At 42.9% G+C, this 20753-nt stretch overlaps 1 protein-coding gene across 1 annotated transcript in view; it reads left to right on the forward strand.

The window, feature by feature from the left end:
* Window positions 1-20753, forward strand: part of LOC133554607 (ERC protein 2-like) — a 55949-nt gene that overhangs the window by 6698 nt on the left and 28498 nt on the right. The window contains exon 3 of the mRNA XM_061903551.1: window positions 1586-2308. Coding sequence (XP_061759535.1) covers window positions 1586-2308 — 723 coding nt within the window. The remainder of the gene's footprint in view (window positions 1-1585; window positions 2309-20753) is intronic.

Consider the following 20753-nt stretch of genomic DNA (forward strand, 5'->3'; position numbering starts at 1 on the left):
CGCTCTACCAACCGAGCTATACCGTTACCGTCTACGTACCTGTCGCAGATTTCGAGGCCAGTCCTGGCACACCCTGCTTCGCTGCAGGCCCGCAGGCCACGTCCCCTCCACAGTTAGCATCAGAATAACAATGTTATTCCAAAGAATAAGAGACTTATTATGCTCTAGAAATGTTGGTCTTACTTAAAAATGCACGCGTTTAGTTGTGTTCAATGTTAAAAAAAAATATTATATGGCTCTTACAGAAATACATTTTAAAATATTTGGCTTTCTTGGCTCTCTCAGCCAAAAAGGTTCCCGACCCTTGTAGTAAACCAACCAATCATGGATGTTCTTATACCTACAGTTGGGCAAAAAAGTATTTAGTCAGCCTCCGATTGTGCAAGTTCTCCCACTTAAAAGGATGACAGAGGTCTGTAATTTTCATCATAGGTACACTTCAACTGTGAGAGACAGAATGTGAAAAAAAAAATCCCGGAATTCACATTGTAGGAATTTTAAAGAATTTATTTGTAAATTATGGTGGAAAATAAGTATTTGGTCAACAATTCAAAGCTCTCACTGATGGAAGGAGGTTTTGGCTCGAAATCTCACGATACATGGCCCCATTCATTCTTTCCTTAACACGGATCAATCGTCCTGTCCCCTTAGCAGAAAAACAGCCCCAAAGCATGATGTTTCCACCCCCATGCTTCACAGTATGTTTGGTGTTCTTGAGATGCAACTCAGTATTCTTCTTCCTCCAAACACGACAAGCGGTAGGAAATGGATGGATGGATGGATATTTAAATGATCAGGCGCCACCTTCAACTCAGTCCTCAGTCTGTTCTACCTTTTGAATATTAGATCAGATGCCTGTGAATATAATCGATTCATGTAGTTTTTGTTATATATTTTTATTGATGAGAATTTTAAAACTAAATTCAAAATATTTTTTAAAGGATTTAAGCAAGCAACAAAGTTATGGGGTATAATACATGTGAATTCATTAGGTCAACAGGTAACTGAAGACTCCAAATGACCCTCAGAGGTAAAATATGGTGTTGCTATGGTTCAGTCCTGTGAGAGTCTAATGAGGTGTAACTTGCCTACAGGCTTCAACTTGTACCAACTTTGTCACTGCACAGCATAAGCTTAAGCTGAAATGACACAAAGCCAACATGGATTGACTTAATGCAACTGTTAAATATTTAGTTTCATCTGTCAGTTGATTTCGGAATTTCAGACCCATTTGTTCAGTTATATGACTGCCGCACTGAGGATATTGGTAGGTGGTAACTGTAACTGTTTGTTTACTTAGATTCAGACGTCAGATATTAACATTTTCTCTCACTTGGCTGTACTTCCATCCATCCATTACACTAAAAGCATAAATTGTCTCCTTGTGTTTTGATGTGAAATGTCGCCCTCATGTGGACAAATCAATCCACTGAGGATTACAAATCAAGACTAATGCAATTTGGACATCTTCAAATATTTAAATTTCTCTTTCTTCTTGGGGCTTCTTGCATGTGATCTTGAGTTTTGGTCTTGCTGCAACTGAAAAGTAAAAAAAAATCATGTTTACTATTTTTTCTTCTTGCAGCTTCCTTTAACAGTTCAAGAGCTCCAGGATGAGCTAAGGGCCCACAGGGAGATGAACAGCCGCTTACAGCAACAGCATCAGCAAGGGACGTCTGGCTCGTGTCGTGATATTCGCATGGACCAGGACCACAGAGGGGGACTTAGCCCTGGTCACACCCCCAAGAGAAGCCCCAGCAATCATCACAGTCCGGGACCAAAGAACAGCCCAAGAGCGAGTCCATCCAACACATACAATCCAAGGCAGAAAGAAGCTGACATCATCATTCACAGCCCTGGGTATGGCTCTAACAGCCCGATAGCCACACAAAGAGTCAGCCCAGCTAACACCCTTAAGCCTGGTCCAATGCACAGCCCAAATCCAGTGGCAGTACCCAGCCCAAGTATGGTTCCACACTGCGGCACTTGCCAGGTGCCAGGGTGTGATGGATTCATTTCGTCCCCACAGGATTCATCACAAGAGAATTTCCTCTACCTGCAGTCGGAGCATGAGCGGCAGGCCAATGAGCTTTTCTTGCTGAAAAAAACCATGGAAGAGATGGAGATGAGAATTGATTCTCAGAAGCAAACGCTGGGTGCTCGAGACGAGAGCATCCAGAGGCTCCTGGAGATGCTTCAGAGTCAGGGCCAAGTTCAGAGACAGCGGGGTCGGGGACAGAGAACAAGCATCTTAGCTATGGCAGCACAGGAGGCTGAAGCCCAGTTGGAAAACATGCATGTGAGAGAGGTGAGTTTTTGACAGACTGACTGTGAACGTTTGTAAAAGAGCACTATGCTACATTTTTAACTGGGCAGACTTACGTAATCTATCTGTTTAGCATGTTTTACTCTTGTTCTACATGATGTGGAACTGCAATATAATGAGAATGAGGCGTTTTTTAAGCTGTCCCTGGTTTATATCTTATGCCAATGTAAATTCTGGTTAACAGTCGGGTATATAGATTTACACAATATCTTGTGAATCTCCCAAGTCACAATTTTAAGAAGTGCATAACAGTTAGGTAGGTGTCATGCAGTGAACCGCCACTTAGGACCATTGGTCACGGCGAGGCGCAGTTGGGAGAGTGGCCGTGCACAACCCGAGGGTCCCTGGTTCAATCCCCACCTAGTACCAACCTCGTCACGTCCGTTGTGTCCTGAGCAAGACACTTCACCCTTGCTCCTGATGGGTGCTGGTTAGCGCCTTGCATGGCAGCTCCCTCCATCAGTGTGTGTGTGAATGTGGAAGTAGTGTCAAAGCGCTTTGATTACCTTGAAGGTAGAAAAGTGCTATACAAGTACAACCCATTTACTAATTATCTTGAAAAGGGACGGCGTGGCGCAGTGGAAGAGTGGCCGTGCGCAACCCGAGGGTCCCTGGTTCAAATCCCACCTAGTACCAACTTCGTCACGTCCGTGGTGTCCTGAGTAAGACACTTCACCCTTGCTCCTGATGGGTGCTGGTTGGCGCCTTGCATGGCAGCTCCCTCCATCAGTGTGTGTGTGAATGTGGAAGTAGTGTCAAAGCGCTTTGATTACCTTGAAGGTAGAAAAGTGCTATACAAGTACAACCCATTTACTAATTATCTTGAAAAGGGACGGCGTGGCGCAGTGGAAGAGTGGCCGTGCGCAACCCGAGGGTCCCTGGTTCAAATCCCACCTAGTACCAACTTCGTCACGTCCGTGGTGTCCTGAGTAAGACACTTCACCCTTGCTCCTGATGGGTGCTGGTTGGCGCCTTGCATGGCAGCTCCCTCCATCAGTGTGTGAATGGGTAAATGTGGAAGTAGTGTCAAAGCACTTTGAGTACCTTGAAGGCAGAAAAGCGCTTTACAAGTAAAACCCATTTATTTATTTAAAATTGTAACCAGAATGTGTTATTTTGTGGGTAAGATTTATGTATATAAACTGAAGTAAAAACTAATTTTTCTGGCGATCTAAGGACCAATCGCAACAGAGTATGCGTGGTTGAGGGAGGAGGCTGCCAAATCTTAGAGTTTTGGCCATGTAAACTTTGAGATTTATGGAATATTTTATTAAAATAAACCTTTTATAGTGAACCACTTGGATCCAATGTAATTTTTAAAATCCCATTGAATGATCAGGACACAGCCCCTTTAAAAAATGGCCTTAAGTATGTGGACAGGGGGCTTATAAATTCAAACTAGTTATTGAAACATGTTGTTGAGGGGTTTCGGGCATGCCCAGCGGGACGAAGATCCCGGGATAGATCGAGAACACGCTAGAAAGAGGCAGGTCTTATATGTACGGAGAGCGATAAGCCTGTGTTTAGCCATGTGGCAGAACAGTCAATGTGTATACTATGCACTATGCAGTAGGCTCTTTGGATGCATGTGCTCATATGCCAGTTTTATATGGGCACCATGCATGTGCAGTATATGCAAATAATTGCAAAAAATCACACCAGGACGTGTTTGTCCAAACTTACTGAATAGCAAATACTTGTTATTTAATACTTGAAATATATTTCCCATCTCCTGAGTGAGCCACTTTCATTGACCGAGAAATGAAAAGGTTGTGTTATCTGTGAGAACAGGTGGACTTGCAGCATGCTGCTTTGGCCTTCTGCCCTGGTTATTTTTAACTCTAAAATCTTCTTAGCGCTTCATTTCCCGACCTCTCTGTGTGCGTGTGTGTGCATGACCACAATCTACAACTATTGTTTCCACCATACTGATTTTTGTTTTTGCCCTTGCGTTATGCATCTCACTGTAGGTTTACTTCATGAAGTCTAAATGATTGTGTGTTTGTGAATGTGAACATGTAAGCACATCTGGGACCTGGTGGCTTTGCGTTTCTACATAGGCCACTCCCCTTCGGGGCTTGGGCATGGGATATTAACCCATGCAGGGTGTCACTATGGTGATTACAGGTCTTTTAATGTAATGGTTCCTGTGCGTATATGTGTGTGTGCGAGGTGAGTACTTAACACACACAAACTCTGTTGTATGCTATTTTTAACTGCTTGAATGCTTGCTTGCTTATTATACTCGTGTGCCTTGGAGGATGTGGGTGGCTTGTTCAAAATTGTATCTATCTGATTGTTTGTGTTTATTCCGTAGGGGAAAAAAAAAATAAAAATAAAAAAAAAACAAATATATATATATATATATATATATATATATATATATATATATATATATATATATAAAAGACACTTTATTGATGATTTTACACTGAAAATATACTATTCAGGATGTAAAGACGTGAAAATTTAATTTCATGATTATCGTGGCCAAAATAATCAGGGTTGTCATTATTATTATTATTATTGTGGTATTGTTGAAAGTGCTTAAAAAGTACTTATACATGCACTGAAATTGTTTGACCAAATTATTTATAAAAAAAACAAATTTCTCAGACAGTAATGTGTTTTTTGTATACTGTAAATTTAGATTTGGGTATGCCGTTTCCTAATGGGAAAATACATTAATGTTTGTTGTTTTTATGTTGACATTTAAGCTAGCTAGCTGGCTGAAGTTAGTCTGTAAATATATCAAAGTGCATATATCAATCACGTTCTTTTTGATACCGGTAATTTTAATTTAAAATTGTAATACTAATTGGCTGGAGTTTTCACGTGGTTCTCATTAATAGCATTTATTGTCACATCAGTAATATCTTTCAAGTTTTAGTTGCTAAATAATTACAAACCCCATTTCCATATGAGTTGGGAAATTGTGTTAGATGTAAATATAAACAGAATACAGTGATTTGCAAATCCTTTTCAACCCATATTCAATTGAATGCACTACAAAGACAAGATATTTGATGTTCAAACACATAAACTTTATTTTTTTTGCAAATAATAATTTACTTAGAATTTCATGGCTGCAACAAGTGCCAAAGTAGTTGGGAAAGTGCATGTTCACCACTGTGTTACATCACATTTTCTTTTAACAACACTCAATAAACGTTTGGAAACTGAGGAAACTAATTGTTGAAGCTTTGAAAGTGGAATTCTTTACCATTCTTGCTTGACTTGATGTAAAGCTTAAGTTGTTCAACAGTCCGGGATGTTGTTGTCGTATTTTACGCTCCATAATGCGCCACACATTTTCGATGGGAGACATGTATGAACTGCAGGCGGGCCGGGAAAGTACCCACACTCTTTTACAACGAAGCCACGCTGTTGTAACACATGGCTTGGCATTGTTTTGCTGAAATAAGCAGGGGCGTCCATGATAACGTTGCTTGGATGACATGTGTTGCTCCAAAACCTGTATGGACCATTCAGCATTAATGGTGCCTTTACAGATGTGTAAGTTACCCATGCCTTGGGCACTAATACACCCCCATACCATCACAGAAGCTGGCTTTTGAACTTTGCGCCTATTACAATCCGGATGGTTATTTCATCCTTTGTACTGGAGGACACCACGTCCACAGTTTCTTAATGTCATTTGAAATGTGGACTCGTCAGACCACAGAATACTTTTCCACTTTGCATCAGTCCATCTTAGATGAGCTTGGGCCCAGCGAAGCCAGCGGCGGTACTGGATGTTATTGATAAATGGCTTTCGCTTTGCATAGTAGAATTTCAATTTGCACTTAAGAATGTAGCGACCAACTGTAGTCACTGACAGTGGTTTTATGAAGTGTTACTGAGCCCATGTGGTGATATCCTTTACACACTGATGTCGGTTTTTGATGCAGTACCGCCTAAAGGGATCAAAGGTCCGTAATATCATCGCTTACGTGCAGTGATTTCTCCAGATTCTCTGAACCTTTTGATGATTTTACGGACAGTAGATGATAAAATCCCTAAATTCCTTGAGAAATGTTGTTCTAAAACTGTTCGACAATTCGCTTACAAATTGGTGACCCTCGCCCCATCCCTTTTTTTGAATTACTAAGCATTTCATGGAAGCTGCTTTTATACCCAATAATGGCACCCACCTGTTTCCAATTAGCCTGCACACCTGTGGGATGTTCCAAATAAGTGTATGATGAGCATTCCTCATCTTAATCAGTATTTGTTGCCACCTTTCCCAACTTCTTTCTCACGTGTTGCTGGCATCAAATTCTAAAGTTAATGATTATTTGCAAAAAAAAAAATGTTTATCAGTTTGAACATCAAATATGTTGTCTTTGTAGCATATTCAACTGAATATGGGTTAAAAATGATTTGCAAAACATTGTATTCCTTTTATATTTACATCTAACACAATTTCCCAACTCATATGGAAACGGGGTTTGTATAAACACATCCAACAGTTGTGTGAAAAAGGTAATGGGTGTTTGATACTTACATCGAATTGTGGTCTGAAGAATTGGAGAGTCAAACACCAGGGTTAAATGCTAATTTATCTAATTACTTATTTGCATGCGTTATTCCTGCATTTGCTGTTGACTTGTTAAAGTGGTGTTTTGGCCCCACACTTGGACTCTCACATATTGTGATTTGCTTCGAAAGAAGGTAGCACTACTGAAAATGACCCTGTTTTAACAGGGTTTCTCTGGAGGATGCTTATCGTTATTTGAACAAAGAAAAAATATGAACTTAGTTTTGCAATTGTTATGTTTATTAATTACTGTATATTATTAGTCTTCTTAATTGTCTTCATAGCCAAGGATGCATTGGTTAGAACAGTGGTTCTCAAATGGGGGTACGCGTTCCCCTGGGGGTACTTGAAGGTATGCCAAGGGGTACGTGAGATTTTTTTTTAAATATTGTAGAAATAGCAACAATTCAAAAATCCTTTATAAATATATTTATTGAATAATACTTCAACAAAATATGAATGTAAGTTCATAAACTGTGAAAAGAAATGCAACAATGCAATATTCAGTGTTGACAGCTAGATTTTTTTCGTGGACATGTTCCATAAATCATGTTTATGTTTAAAATATAATTTTTTGGTGAACAAATGTTTAGAATTAAGTTCATGAATCCAGATGGATCTCTATTACAATCCCCAAAGAGGGCACTTTAAGTTGATGATTACTTCTATGTGTAGAAATCTTTATTTATAATTGAATCACTTGTTTGTTTTTCAACAAGTTTTTAGTTTTTTTTATATCTTTTTTTTCCAAATAGTTCAAGAAAGACCACTACAAATGAGCAATATTTTGCACTGTTATACAATTTAATGAATCGGAAACTGATGACATAGTGCCGTATTTTACTTTATCTCTTTTTTTCCAACCAAAAATGCTTTGCTCTGATTAGGGGGTACTTGAATTAAAAAAATGTTCACAGGGAAACGTTGAGAACCAATGGGTTAGAACATATTTAGGGAACATATTTGAAAATATTACTGCTATAATGTATATAATGTACTTTCTAGTTTCTCTAACAGAGACTTAAGGTCTTTGAAATCATAAACCAGATGTGTAGTCACTTGAACAGTATGCCTGTCTTTATGTCTGAACGCTATGCTCCTGAGAAGTTATAAAACGTTCTCAAAATCACTATTTAACTGCTCTAACTGCTTCTCAGGTAACGGTGCGCGTGTGTTGCCACTATTTTGTACGAGTGTATTACTATTAGTCAGTGGTCATACTGGCTCAGGTGAAGTTTTTTTGTTTGTGAAAATATGGTTGACACAGTTGTAGTCCAATGCACAGATGTCACCTGCATTTAATAGCATTTCCTTTTGCAGTACAAGCAGTGCCCACAAAAGGGCAGTGTTCTGTTAGGATTTACTGATACTGTATATTCTGCAATTACCCTAGTGCTTGATACACATGCACAGTTGAAAAGCAAGGCTTTGTAGCGCTGACCTGTTGCTCAGGGTACACACACTTGTATACATTCTGGGATTTGTACATGGAGAAGACATCAATTTTATTGCATGCATAATTGATAGGTAGCATTTGTCTCAGATATGGATGAAACCTCACTCTGGAATAGCTGGTCTAGTTCTGTTTCACTACTGTGCTGTACAAAAGAATACAATAACATCAACAAACAGATTTATAAACAGTGACATATATATTTTCATATAAGAGTTTCCTTTTAAGTATGGTTGTTCTATTCTTTGTGCTTAGTTTACACTTTGACTGCTTAATTGTGTGAATGCTCCAAAGCATCGGCTGCATCCTCCTTTCACATTTTTCATCCGATTCAATAACAGTTTGCCCCAAAAAAATTCTGGCCATTTTTTAAAACTTCCACAATTCCCACATTTTTTATCTGAGTCTAACCATTTCATGTACAATACATTCTGATAATTCATGAAATTCAAACTACCACTTTTCCAAATAATGAAAAAATCGAAAAATTCCAAGAATTTCCAGTCCACTTTTTTTTCCCCCGATCACTCTTTCCACATTTTTGACCCATTTTAACCATTCCACCAACAAAACATTCCTCTTAGTAAAGACATTAAACAAAGTAGTTATTAGAACACAAATAAATGCTGTTTTCCCAAACTTCCAGGAATTCCTTAATACCATTTCTAAATTAAAAAATGTTTACTACTTTAACATTTCTTGATCAGTTCAAACAATTCCAACACAAACCATTTCAGCTCATTCAGGCTATTTATAACTTTCCAAAAATTCCCAGTTTTCCCGAAATTCCTAAATTACCAGAACATTTCCATTGAAATGAGTGGGACATTTTTTCAAAGTTCCACAATTCCTACATTTCTCAAACAATTCAAACCATCCTATCTATTTTCTACCGCTTATTCCCTTTTGGGGTCGCGGGGGGCGCTGGCGCCTATCTCAGCTACAATCGGGCGGAAGGCGGGGTACACCCTGGACAAGTCGCCACCTCATCGCAGGGCCAACACAGATAGACGGACAACATTCACACTCACATTCACACACTAGGGCCAATTTAGTGTTGCCAATCAACTTATCCCCAGGTGCATGTCTTTGGAGGTGGGAGGAAGCCGGAGTACCCGGAGGGAACCCACGCATTCACGGGGAGAACATGCAAACTCCACACAGAAAGATCCCGAGCCTGGATTTGAACCCAGGACTGCAGGACCTTCGTATTGTGAAGCAGACGCACTAACCCCTCTGCCACCGTGAAGCCCCAATTCAAACCATTCCAAGATAAACATACTCCACTAATCCTGGACCTTCAGGCTAGTCACACTGGTTTAAATGTAACTTAGATATTGGGTTTCACTATATAAAGCGCTTTGAGTCACTCGAGAAAAGCGCTATATAAATATAATTCACTTCACTTCACTAGTCTTTGGCATTCAAACTAATAATGTCCCAAGTTCCAAACCAAATTTGGTTTTCTTGGAATTCTGTAACACAAGTTGTCAAATAAAAACTGTCACCACAAACACATTTACCAACCGATTAAAACATTCCAACACCTATTAATACAGCTCATTAAGGATATACATGCAATTAACCATCTTCAAAAAATTCACACTTTTGCTGAAATTCCTAAATTACCAGGACATTTTCATTGAAATAATGGGACATTTTTCAAAGTTAGACAAGACCCACATTTCTCAACTGATTCAAACCATTTCAAGATCAACATATTCCACTCATCCTGGACATTCATGCGACTTAACACTTTCCAAAAATTCCCACTTTTCCCGAAACTCCTAAATTACCAGGAAATTCCCAAAGAAACTAATGTGTGGTGAGCACATGTGTGGTGATCAAAATAGGTACTTTATATACATATAGAGAGAAATTCACAAAGAGTGGATTATTTCCGGTTCCGGACAAAAGGGTCCAAGGAAGTCAGTCCTCGTGCGGTTGAGCTGTTCCTGTTGTAACTGTATAAGTGGAAAGTAAAGTATTGATGCACTTTGTCTTCGACTCCTGCCTAATCAATTTTTCAAAGTTCCACAATTCCCACGTTTCGTGACAAACTGTTCCAACACAAACCCGTGCAACTCATGAATTTTGTTACATGGCGCCATCTTGGAAGTATGCTAACTGTTGTAATGTTTGTATGCCAATGTTTGTGCGGTAATGTTACAGTATATGCTAGCATTTTAGGTAGTTTTGTATGTTTTAACCCAGGGGTGTCAAAGTCAAATACAGAGTGGTCCAAAATTTAAAACTGAACAAAGCCACGGGCCAAGGTTGAACAAATTAACCTTTTAATAGGGACCCAAACAAGTTTTGCAATGAATATTGAACAAGCAAGGCTTAAATAAGGCAGCATGGTGGAACAGGTGTTAGTGCATCTGCCTCACAATACGAAGGTCTTGAGTAATCCTGGGTTCAATCCCGGGCTCGGGATCTTTCTGTGTGGAGTTTGGGAGTTTGCATGTTCTCCCCGTGACTGCGTGGGTTCCCTCCGGATACTCGGGCTTCCTCCCATGCAACAGGCAGAGCTTATAAAACGTAATAGTGCAAAATCAACTTTCAAAAAAGAAACAAAAAAACATCAGTGGTATATTAAATAAAAAAATATTTAAAAAATGATTGCCTCTTTTCTATTTGCAGCTTTCTGAGGTAAATATCTACATTAACTTTTTCCACAGGCTAATTTGAAAATAAAATAAAAATGTGGTGGGCGGGGTTTGGTGGTAGCGGGGGGGGGGGGGGGGGTTATATTGTATCGATGGACGGGATTCTTTAAAAGTCTCTACTCAAAGATGTCAAGAAATGCTGACACGATGTACGATCATTACCAGCTTTAATGATCATGTTAATTTTGAACACACACTCAAGTGAAAGCAATGCGTACTTACTCAACAGCCCCACAGGTCACACTTATGGTGGCCGCATAAACAACACCAAAACTGTCACAAACATGCACCCCACTGTGAATCACACCAAATAAGAACAACAAATGCATTTCGGGAGAACATCAGCACCGCAAAGCAACAGAAACACAACAACACAAATACCCAGAACCCCTTGCAACATCAACTCTTCCGGGACGCTACACAGCCCCCACCTAGCTGGGTTCGTTGTCCCCAACAGCCCATGTGTTCATCACAAAGTCCCGTAGGTGCTGAGGTAACTACCGTCGTCGACGCCCCCCTGTTGGCGGCTGGCTGCTACCACTGTCTGCAGGTAAGTCAGAAGGGGGGGTTATTTCAGCTTCCTCATTTCTCCCTGGGGGAAGCTCCCTCTCCGGCAGAGTACTGGAGTCCAAGTGCCCCTGGCTCTGGTCCAATGGCTGGTATGGGGCCAAGCGGTCCCGGTGCAGCACCACCAGCCGGTTCCGAGGTGCCAGTCGTATCCGATAGACCACGTCGGACAACCTCTGGAGGACCTTGCAGGGTCCCACCCAGTGGCTAGTGAGCTTTGGGGAGAGTCCTTTCTTTCTCACCGGGTTGTAGACCCAGACATGTGCGCCGGGTTCAAAGGCCTGACCTCGACTGCGGAGGTCATATGCTCGCTTCTGTTGGACCCCACCCTCCATTAGGCTGGTCCGGGCAAACTCGTGGGCCTCCCGCAGCCGCTCCACAAGGTGGTAGTAGTAGTCCAGGCCCGGTGCTCCGCTCACTTCTGATGCAGGAGTGCAGCGTGTTTACTCCTGCACCGCTGTCCTGTAGGCCCAAAGAATGAGTGGGAGGTGTAAGTCCCAGTCTCTCTGCCACTTGTCAGTGAGAATGGCAAGTTGTGTGGCCAAAGTCCTATTAAAACGCTCCACCAACCCGTCGCTCTGGGGATGCAGCGGTGTGGTACGAGTCTTTTTCACACCCAGGCGACGGCACACCTCCTGGAATACCTGGGACTCAAAGTTCCGTCCCTGGTCGCTGTCCAGCTCCTCTGGCGCTCAGAATCGGCAGAACATCTCCGAAACCAATCTCTCTGCAGTTGTCGCAGCGCTCTGGTCGGGTACCGCATACGCTTCTGGCCACTTTGTGAAATAATCCATGGCCACTAAGATGTAACGGTTTCCGCTATCAGTGACCGGGAACGGGCCTAGAATGTCCACACCCACTCGTTCCATAGGGGCCCCCACCTGGAACTGCTCTAAGGGAGCATGGGAGCGGCGCGTGGGACCTTTCTTTGCGGTGCATGCATCACAGCGGTGGACATGCATCTCTACGTCATGGCGACAGCCTTGCCAGTAAAAACGCTGCCTCAGTCGGAGCAAGGTCTTGGTCACTCCAAAATGGCCAGTCCCTGGGAAGCCATGCATCACTTCGAGGACCTGAGGCCGCAGCACACGGGGTACCATGAGTTGGATGGCAGCATGTTGTCCTGTCGGGGCTTCCCAGCGACAATACAGCAGGTCGCGAGACAACAGGAGGCTGTCCCACTGGGAGTACAGTGCTTTGGTCTCAGTGTCCAAGTGCACCACTGTGGCCCATTCCGGCCGCCGCTGTGCCCCCACCCAGCTGCAAGCTCTCTCAAGCAATGGGTCTTGCCTTTGATGGTCGATCAATTGTTGGGGGGTGAAGCTGTCCAGGCCAACCGTGATGTCATGTGGCCTGACTGCAGCTACTGACGGGTCTGGCATGCACCGCTCCTCCGCCCGCCGGCAGAAACGACACGCCTCCTCACAGGGACGTCTGGACAACGCGTCAGCGTTGCCATGCAGGCGGCCTGGTCGATGAGAAATCGTGAAGTCATATTCCTGCAAGATCTCGACCCACCTGGCAAGCTTCCCCTCGGGTTCCTTGAAGTGTCGATGTCGTGGAGTACGAGACTGGTGTGCGTGCAATCTTCATCTTTCGCTGCAAAAATGTCCTGGAAGGCATTTAGTAAGCTTTTCAGTCGCTCCTGTTGATTAGTATCCTGGCCTTGACTGCTTCGCTCCAATAGTTCTGCAATAGCTTGCTGAGTCTCTTTAGTAGGCGGCCTATTAGTAGACGGGTTAGGTTGAGACTTCTCCTGGTCCACCATAAAGGCCGTAGCAGGGGATGGCTCTGTGGGGGCTGTCACTCTGCAGGCGCCGGGCTCATCAGTCCCCTGAAGGGCAATTGTTTTCTCACCAAGATGAAGCATGGCCCTAGATACATCGACCACGGCTCCCCACATCGCTATCAGGTCAAGTCCAACAATGCAGGGGTCTTGAATGTCAGCCAGCCGGAATGGGTGTTGTCTCTCTTGGTCCGCCACCTTAATGCACACTGTCCCTTGGCCCAGAATGGCGGCCTTGCTTCCTGTGACCGTTGTAATTTGGGTGTTGGTGATTGTCCAGCCTGGTGGCAAGCTGTGCTGCAAGTGAGGAAGGACACCCGGCCGAATGATGGAGATAGTGGACCCCGTGTCAACCAGGGCTCTGCAGAATGTTCCATCAAGCTCACATTCCATGTATAGCCCCCGGCCCTACCCAGGCGGCCCAGGCGCTGTGCGTCACCTTCGGGTACAGTGGAAACCATCCCGGGTGTCAGTTCCCCGACACTGACACCCCTCTCTAGTTTGACGACACTTCAGCAGCAACATCAATGGGGTAAGGGGCTGGACAGTGTCTGGCAATGTGGCCAGGGACACCGCTGCGGTAACAGTTTAATGCGGTCTGCCTCCTCCGGGAGGAGCGTAGCCGTGGCGTTGCAGTCACTTGGTCGGCTCCCTCTCGTTCTGTCCCGTCACATCCAGCCTGGCGGGCTAGCGGAACATCACGGCGGCCATCTGGATACAGGACGTGCTCCACACGTTCCGCTTCAGTCAATGCAGAAGAGAGAGAGTGTTTAGCAAACAGTCTGAGGTGTTCTCGTAGTCGTTCAGGCTGTAGACCACGGAAAAAGCTTGCACGGTGAGCTCTTCTTGTAATACTTCTGGAAACGCTGGGTGGCCCCTTCGCACCAGACGGCGAAGGTCCGCAGCATAAGCTCCGAGACTTTCTCCTAAAAGGCGTCGCCGCTTGTACAGCTGCTCTCGTGCCTCGTCTGCATGGATTGGTCGCCCGTAACGTCGTTGAAGAGCCTCGCGCATGGCATGCCAATCAGCCAATTCCTCCTCTTGTAAATCGGCCAAACACTGTAGGGCTGGGCCTTCCAGGGACAGCGCGACATGCCCTGCGGTTGCCACATCAGACCAGCCATTTAAACGTGCTGCTAGCTGGACCTGAAGGAGGAAGGATTCAATAGAGCCTTCTCCACTATAGTGAGGAAGCTTTGGTGTGGCGATGCTTGGCCTGTAGTCATCTCGTAGGAATTTTGTGTCCACCATCAGCACAGGAGAGTCACTTCTTCGCCTGGCACTCCTTCCCACACAAGGCGCACTTCCTCCATCCGGTTGAACTTTCACTCTTGTCCCATCAGATTGAGCTTCCATTCTTCCTCCGAGTAGATGGGCCTCCAGTCCACTAGGGTGGCGCAAGTTCCTCTCCTTTACGTGGCGCTGAGGTAATGGAGCCTCCAATCCACCAGAGCGGCGCTTGTTCCTTTCCTCTTCCTGGTGATGAGGTAGTTAGATGAGGTGGTTGGTCTTCATTCGGAAGTGCATTCTCCAGGCATTTGATGAGATCCTCAAGTTTCTCTGAGAAAGCCATCCCACGTCTGACACCAATGTAGCGTTGGACGGGATTCTTTAAAAGTCTACTCAAAGATGTGAATGCTGACACGATGTACGATCATTACCAGCTTTAATGATCATGTTAATTTTGGACACACACACACAAGTGAAAGCAATGCGTACTTAGTCAACAGCCCCACAGGTCACACTTATGGTGGCCGCATAAACAACACCAAAATTGTCAAAAACATGCACCCCACTGTGAATCACACCAAACAATAACAACAAATGCATTTCGGGAGAACATCAGCACCGCAAAGCAACAGAAACAGAACAACACAGATACCCAGAACTCCTTGCAACACCAACTCTTCCGGGACGCTACAATATTGTAGCGTTCCAGTAGAGTTAGTGCTGCTAGGGGTTCTAGGTATTTGTTCTGTTGTGTTTATGTTGTGTTACGATGCGGGTGTTCCCCCGAAATGTGTTTTGTCATTCTTGTTTGGTGTGGGTTCACAGTGTGGCACATATTTGTAACTATGTTAAAGTTGTTTATACGGCCACTCTCAGTGTAATCTGTATGGCTGTTGACCAAGTATGTGTGTGTGAAAGCCGCATATATTATGTGACTTGGCCAACACGCTGTTTATATGGAGGAAAAGAGGACGTGACGACATGTTGTAGAGGACGCTAAAGGCAATGCCTATAAGGCACGCTCCCAATATTGTTGTCCGGGTGGAAATTGGGAGAATGGTTGCCCAGGGAGATTTTCAGGAAGGGCACTAAACTTCGGGAGTCTCCCGGGAAAATCGGGAGGGTTGGCAAGTATGAGTATTAGCGGTGAATGTGGTGTTACCGGCGGGCCAGCTCTAATGTTAATTTGATATTGCCTCAAGGGCCAAATGAAATTAAACAGGGGGCCAAATTTGGTCCGCGGGCCAGAGTTTGACACCCATGTAACCCATTAACCATGGATTTCATTACTTGGTGCCATCTTAGAAGTATGCTAGCGTTTTCCCTGTTACCATGCAAATGTTAGCATGCTAAAGTGTTATGCTAACATTTGATCTAATTTTGTAAATTTCACCTAATCATGGATTTTGTTAATTGGTGTCATGTTAGAAGTTTGCTAGCTGTTCCGCTCTGAGCTTGCTAATTTTTTATGCTAGTTTTAGCTAATAGGTCACATTTAGAGCTAAAATTCATAGGTTATGTTACTTTGTAACCTCTTGAAGGATGTTCTAGCTATACCAACATTCAGTATTTCAAGATCCATACTACTTTTCAGTACAGCTTCTGTTCTTCAACTCTCAAACCATTTTAACCTTTAAACTATTTTAACATTCAAACCATTGCTACATTCCACTCGTATTTCAGTTTAGCCTCAGCTCTGATATTTAATCCATTTCAAACAATTCAATATGTCAACATTTTCACCATTCAAACCATTTCTACATTCCACTAGAATTTTGTTTAACGTCAGCTCTTCAACATTAAAACCATCTCAACATCCATCCATCCATCATCTTCCGCTTATCCGAGGTCGGGTCGCGGGGGCGGCAGCCTAAGCAGGGAAGCCCAGACTTCTCTCTCTCCAGCCACTTCGTCTAGCTCTTCCCGGGGGATCCCGAGGCGTTCCCAGGCCAGCCGGGAGACATAGTCTTCCCAACGTGTCCTGGGTCTTCCCCGTGGCCTCCTACCAGCTGGACGTGCCCTAAATACAAGACCACATTCCAATAAAGCAAAGACGAGATCTCAACTTGACAGATGTAGAGGCAATCTGGATCCAGGTTCACTTGCCACATCTAAAGCCATTACTAATCTGCTGCTGCTATAGACCACCTTCCTCTGATGCAGCACATCTTGAAAAAATATGTGCAATGCTTCAGAATGTTTCTGACACAAACAGAGAAATTTATTTCTTAGGAGACTTAAATATTGACTGGCTCTCAAAAAACTGCCCGATGAAAAGAAAGCTTGATGACACTGCCACTGTATGTAACCTAGCTCAAATGATACATCTACCAACCAGAATAAATATGAACTATTCTGGTGTATTGTCTTCAACTTGCATTGATCATCTTTTTACTAATTCAGTAGATAAATGCTCAAAGGTTGTTTCAGTGCCAATTGGATTTAGTGATCATAACATGATTGCAATGGCAAGAAAAGTGAAAGTCCCCAAAGTTGGACCCACAATTATATACAAGAGACTCTACAAACATTTCAGTGATAATGCCTTTATTGAAGATGTACATAACATACAGTGGGACAGTGTATTTGAGTCAAAGCATACTGAAGCAGCTCTGCATGAATTCATGAAGTCATTTTCTTCTGTCTGTGATAAGCATGCACCCATCAAGAAACTCACCGTCAGATCTGTCAAAGCCCCTTGGCTTGACTCTGACCTGAGACACTTGATGAAAGATAGAGATAAATGGAAAAGAGTTGCTGTAGATTCAGGTAGCTCAGAGGACTGGCTAGCATATCGCTCTTTAAGAAACAAAGTGACCAAATTAAATAAACAGAAAAAAAGGGTGTACTACCAATCTAGAATTGAAGAAGTTAAACATGATGGCAAAAGACTTTGGAGTACTCTCAATCAAATCATGGGTAGAGATAAAAGGGGAAAAACACCAGCATTTATAGAATCAGGTGAAGGATTTATCACCAAGCCCAAAGAAATTGCTAATTACTTCAACAATTATTTCATAAGTAAAGTTGATACTATAAGAAATGGCATGCTGCCTGTAAGCGGTATTCTATCTGAGTCACTTATTAAAAATGATATCATGCAGGACAAAGAATGTACATTTGAATTCTCAGTCACCAATGTATTGGAAATTGAGAATCTATTGTCTGAATTGAAATCTGACAAACCTTGTGGTCATGATAATATAGATAGTAGACTTTTAAAGTTGTCAGCTGGAATAATAGCCAGTCCGATATGCTATATTTTTAACTTAAGTTTTAAAGAAGGAATCTATCCTCAAGTATGGAAGGTCGCAAGAGTGACTCCTCTACCAAAAAATAGGAAAGAAACATTCACTGGATTAAATAGTAGGCCCATTAGCATTTTACCAGTATTAGGAAAATTAATGGAAACAATTATATTTAAGCAAATTCAAAAGTATTTCTCTATAAATAACATTCATTCAGACTTTCAACATGCATATAAAACTGGCTATTCAACATGCACAGCTCTCACACAAATAACAGATGACTGGCTAAAACAAATTGACAGTAAATTATTAGTTGGCACAGTGCTACTAGATTTTAGTGCAGCTTTTGATATTATTGATCATAAACTACTACTTATAAAACTGTCTGCTTATGGTTTTAAACTCTCAGCGATTAACTGGATGAAAAGCTACCTAGTCAACAGACAGCAATGTGTCATGTTCAATGGAACCCTTTCAAATATTAAAACATTATATTGTGGTATTCCACAGGGAAGTTGCCTGGGACCTTTATTATACTCAATATTTGTAAATGATATGTCATGTATTTTAAAGAATAGTTGCTGTGCAATTTACGCAGATGACACAACAATATATGCACATGCAGATAATTGCACCGACCTGAGCACTATACTACAAGATGAGGTCATGCGGATTTCAAAATGGGTTACAGAAAATAAGATGAAACTTAATATTTCCAAAACAAAATGTCTTATTTGCTCAAAACATGCTCATAGAAAGGAACGCATATTAAATGTTTCTCTGAACGGAGTTCATGTTGAACAAGTTAAAGAGGCCAGGTTGCTGGGAGTTACAATAGATGAAAGACTATCTTGGGCCACTCACATTAAAAACATAGTAACAAAAATGAGCAGAAGCATTTCAATCATAAGAAGAAGTGCCTATTTTTTAACTAACACATCTATGAAGCAAGTTATACAATCCCTTGTATTGTCACATATGGACTACTGCCCAGCAATCTGGTCTAATGCATCTAAACAAGATCTAAATAAAATCCAGCTTACCCAAAACAGAGCTGCCAGACTAGCTCTCCATTGCTCATTTAGGACTGGCATTGAGATCATGCATCATGAATTGTCATGGATGAAAGTTGATGAAAGACTGGCTTGTAGTTTGATTCTATTTTTAAAAAACATCTATACATACCATAAACCCTCATATCTGTATTCTCAGCTCTTGCTTGCCAGTGACAGTCACAACTACGGTACCAGGCTAGCCCAAAGAGGTGCGCTCACCCGTCTTAAACCCAAAAGTGATGTTTTGAAAAAGACTGTAATGTATCGGGCAATCACTTACTGGAATAGACTTCCACAATATCTGCTATCAATCACCAGCATAGTGGGCTTTAAGAATAAACTAAAAGGAGAAGTATTGTGTAAAGAGATTATTTTAGATTGTACCTAATGTCATGACTGTTTTTATTGACTATTGAATATTTTATTGATTATGGGATAAGCAGCAGAAAATGGATGGATGATACTTTTCCGTCACTTATTGTTTGTCTTTGGTACACTAATGTGTTTTAGGCCATTGGTTCTTTGTTTTATTTTTGCAAAAATGTACACAGTATATCTATTTTTATATTGCTATTTTTATCTTTGGTATGAAAATTATTAAGTAACAACATCTATTAGTATTTTTTGGTTCTTTGTTGTTGCTATTTTTGTATTATGACAATTTATTATTGGATCATGTTGTACTGCATTTTAATCGTTTGTTCTGTGGTTGTGTGATGTTTTTTGCCTGGACCCCAGGAAGAATAGTCTCCACTGCGGTGTAGACTAATGGGGATCCTTAATAAACTAAACTAAACTACCTCCCTAGGGAGGCGTTCGGGTGGCATCCTGACCAGATGCCCGAGCCACCTCATCTGGCTCCTCTCGATGTGAAGGAGCAGCGGCTTTACGTTGAGCTCCTCCCGGATGGCAGAGCTTCTCACCCTATCTCTAAGGGAGAGCCCCGCCACCCGGCGGAAGAAACTCATTTCGGCCGCTTGTACCCGTGATCTTATCCTTTCGGTCATGACCCAAAGCTCATGACCATAGGTGAGGATGGGAACGTAGATCGACCGGTAAATTGAGAGCTTTGCCTTCCGGCTCAGCTCTTTCTTCACCACAACGGATCGATACAACGTCCGCATTACTGAAGATGCCGTACCGATCCGCCTGTCGATCTCACGATCCACTCTTCCCCCACTCGTGAACAAGACTCCTAGGTACTTGAACTCCTCCACTTGGGGCAGGGTCTCCTCCCCAACCCGGAGATGGCACTCCACCCTTTTCCGGATGAGAACCATGGACTCGGACTTGGAGGTGCTGATTCTCATTCCGGTCGCTTCACACTCAGCTGCGAACCGATCCAGTGAGAGCTGAAGATCCCGGCCAGATGAAGCCATCAGGACTACATCATCTGCAAAAAGCAGAGACCTAATCCCGTGGCCACCAAACCGGAACCCCTCAACGCCTTGGCTGCGCCTAGAAATTCTGTCCATAAAAGTTATGAACAGAATCGGTGACAAAGGGACAGCCTTGGCGGAGTCCAACCCTAACTGGAAACGTGTCCGACTTACTGCCAGCAATGCGGACCAAGCTCTGACACTGGTCATACAGGGAGCGGACTGCCACAATAAGACAGTCCGATACCCCATACTCTGAGCACTCCCCACAGGACTTCCCGAGGGACACGGTCGAATGCCTTCCCCAAGTTTTCAAAGCACATGTAGACTGGTTGGGCAAACTCCCATGCACCCTCAAGAACCCTGCCGAGAGTATAGAGCTGGTCCACAGTTCCACGACCAGGACGAAAACCACACTGTTCCTCCTGAATCCGAGGTTCGACTATCCGGCGAAGCCTCCTCTCCAGTACACCTGAATAAACCTTACCGGGAAGGCTGAG

Source organism: Nerophis ophidion, linkage group LG06, assembly GCF_033978795.1.
Source record: "Nerophis ophidion isolate RoL-2023_Sa linkage group LG06, RoL_Noph_v1.0, whole genome shotgun sequence".
In the NCBI taxonomy this organism is placed as follows: domain Eukaryota; kingdom Metazoa; phylum Chordata; class Actinopteri; order Syngnathiformes; family Syngnathidae; genus Nerophis; species Nerophis ophidion.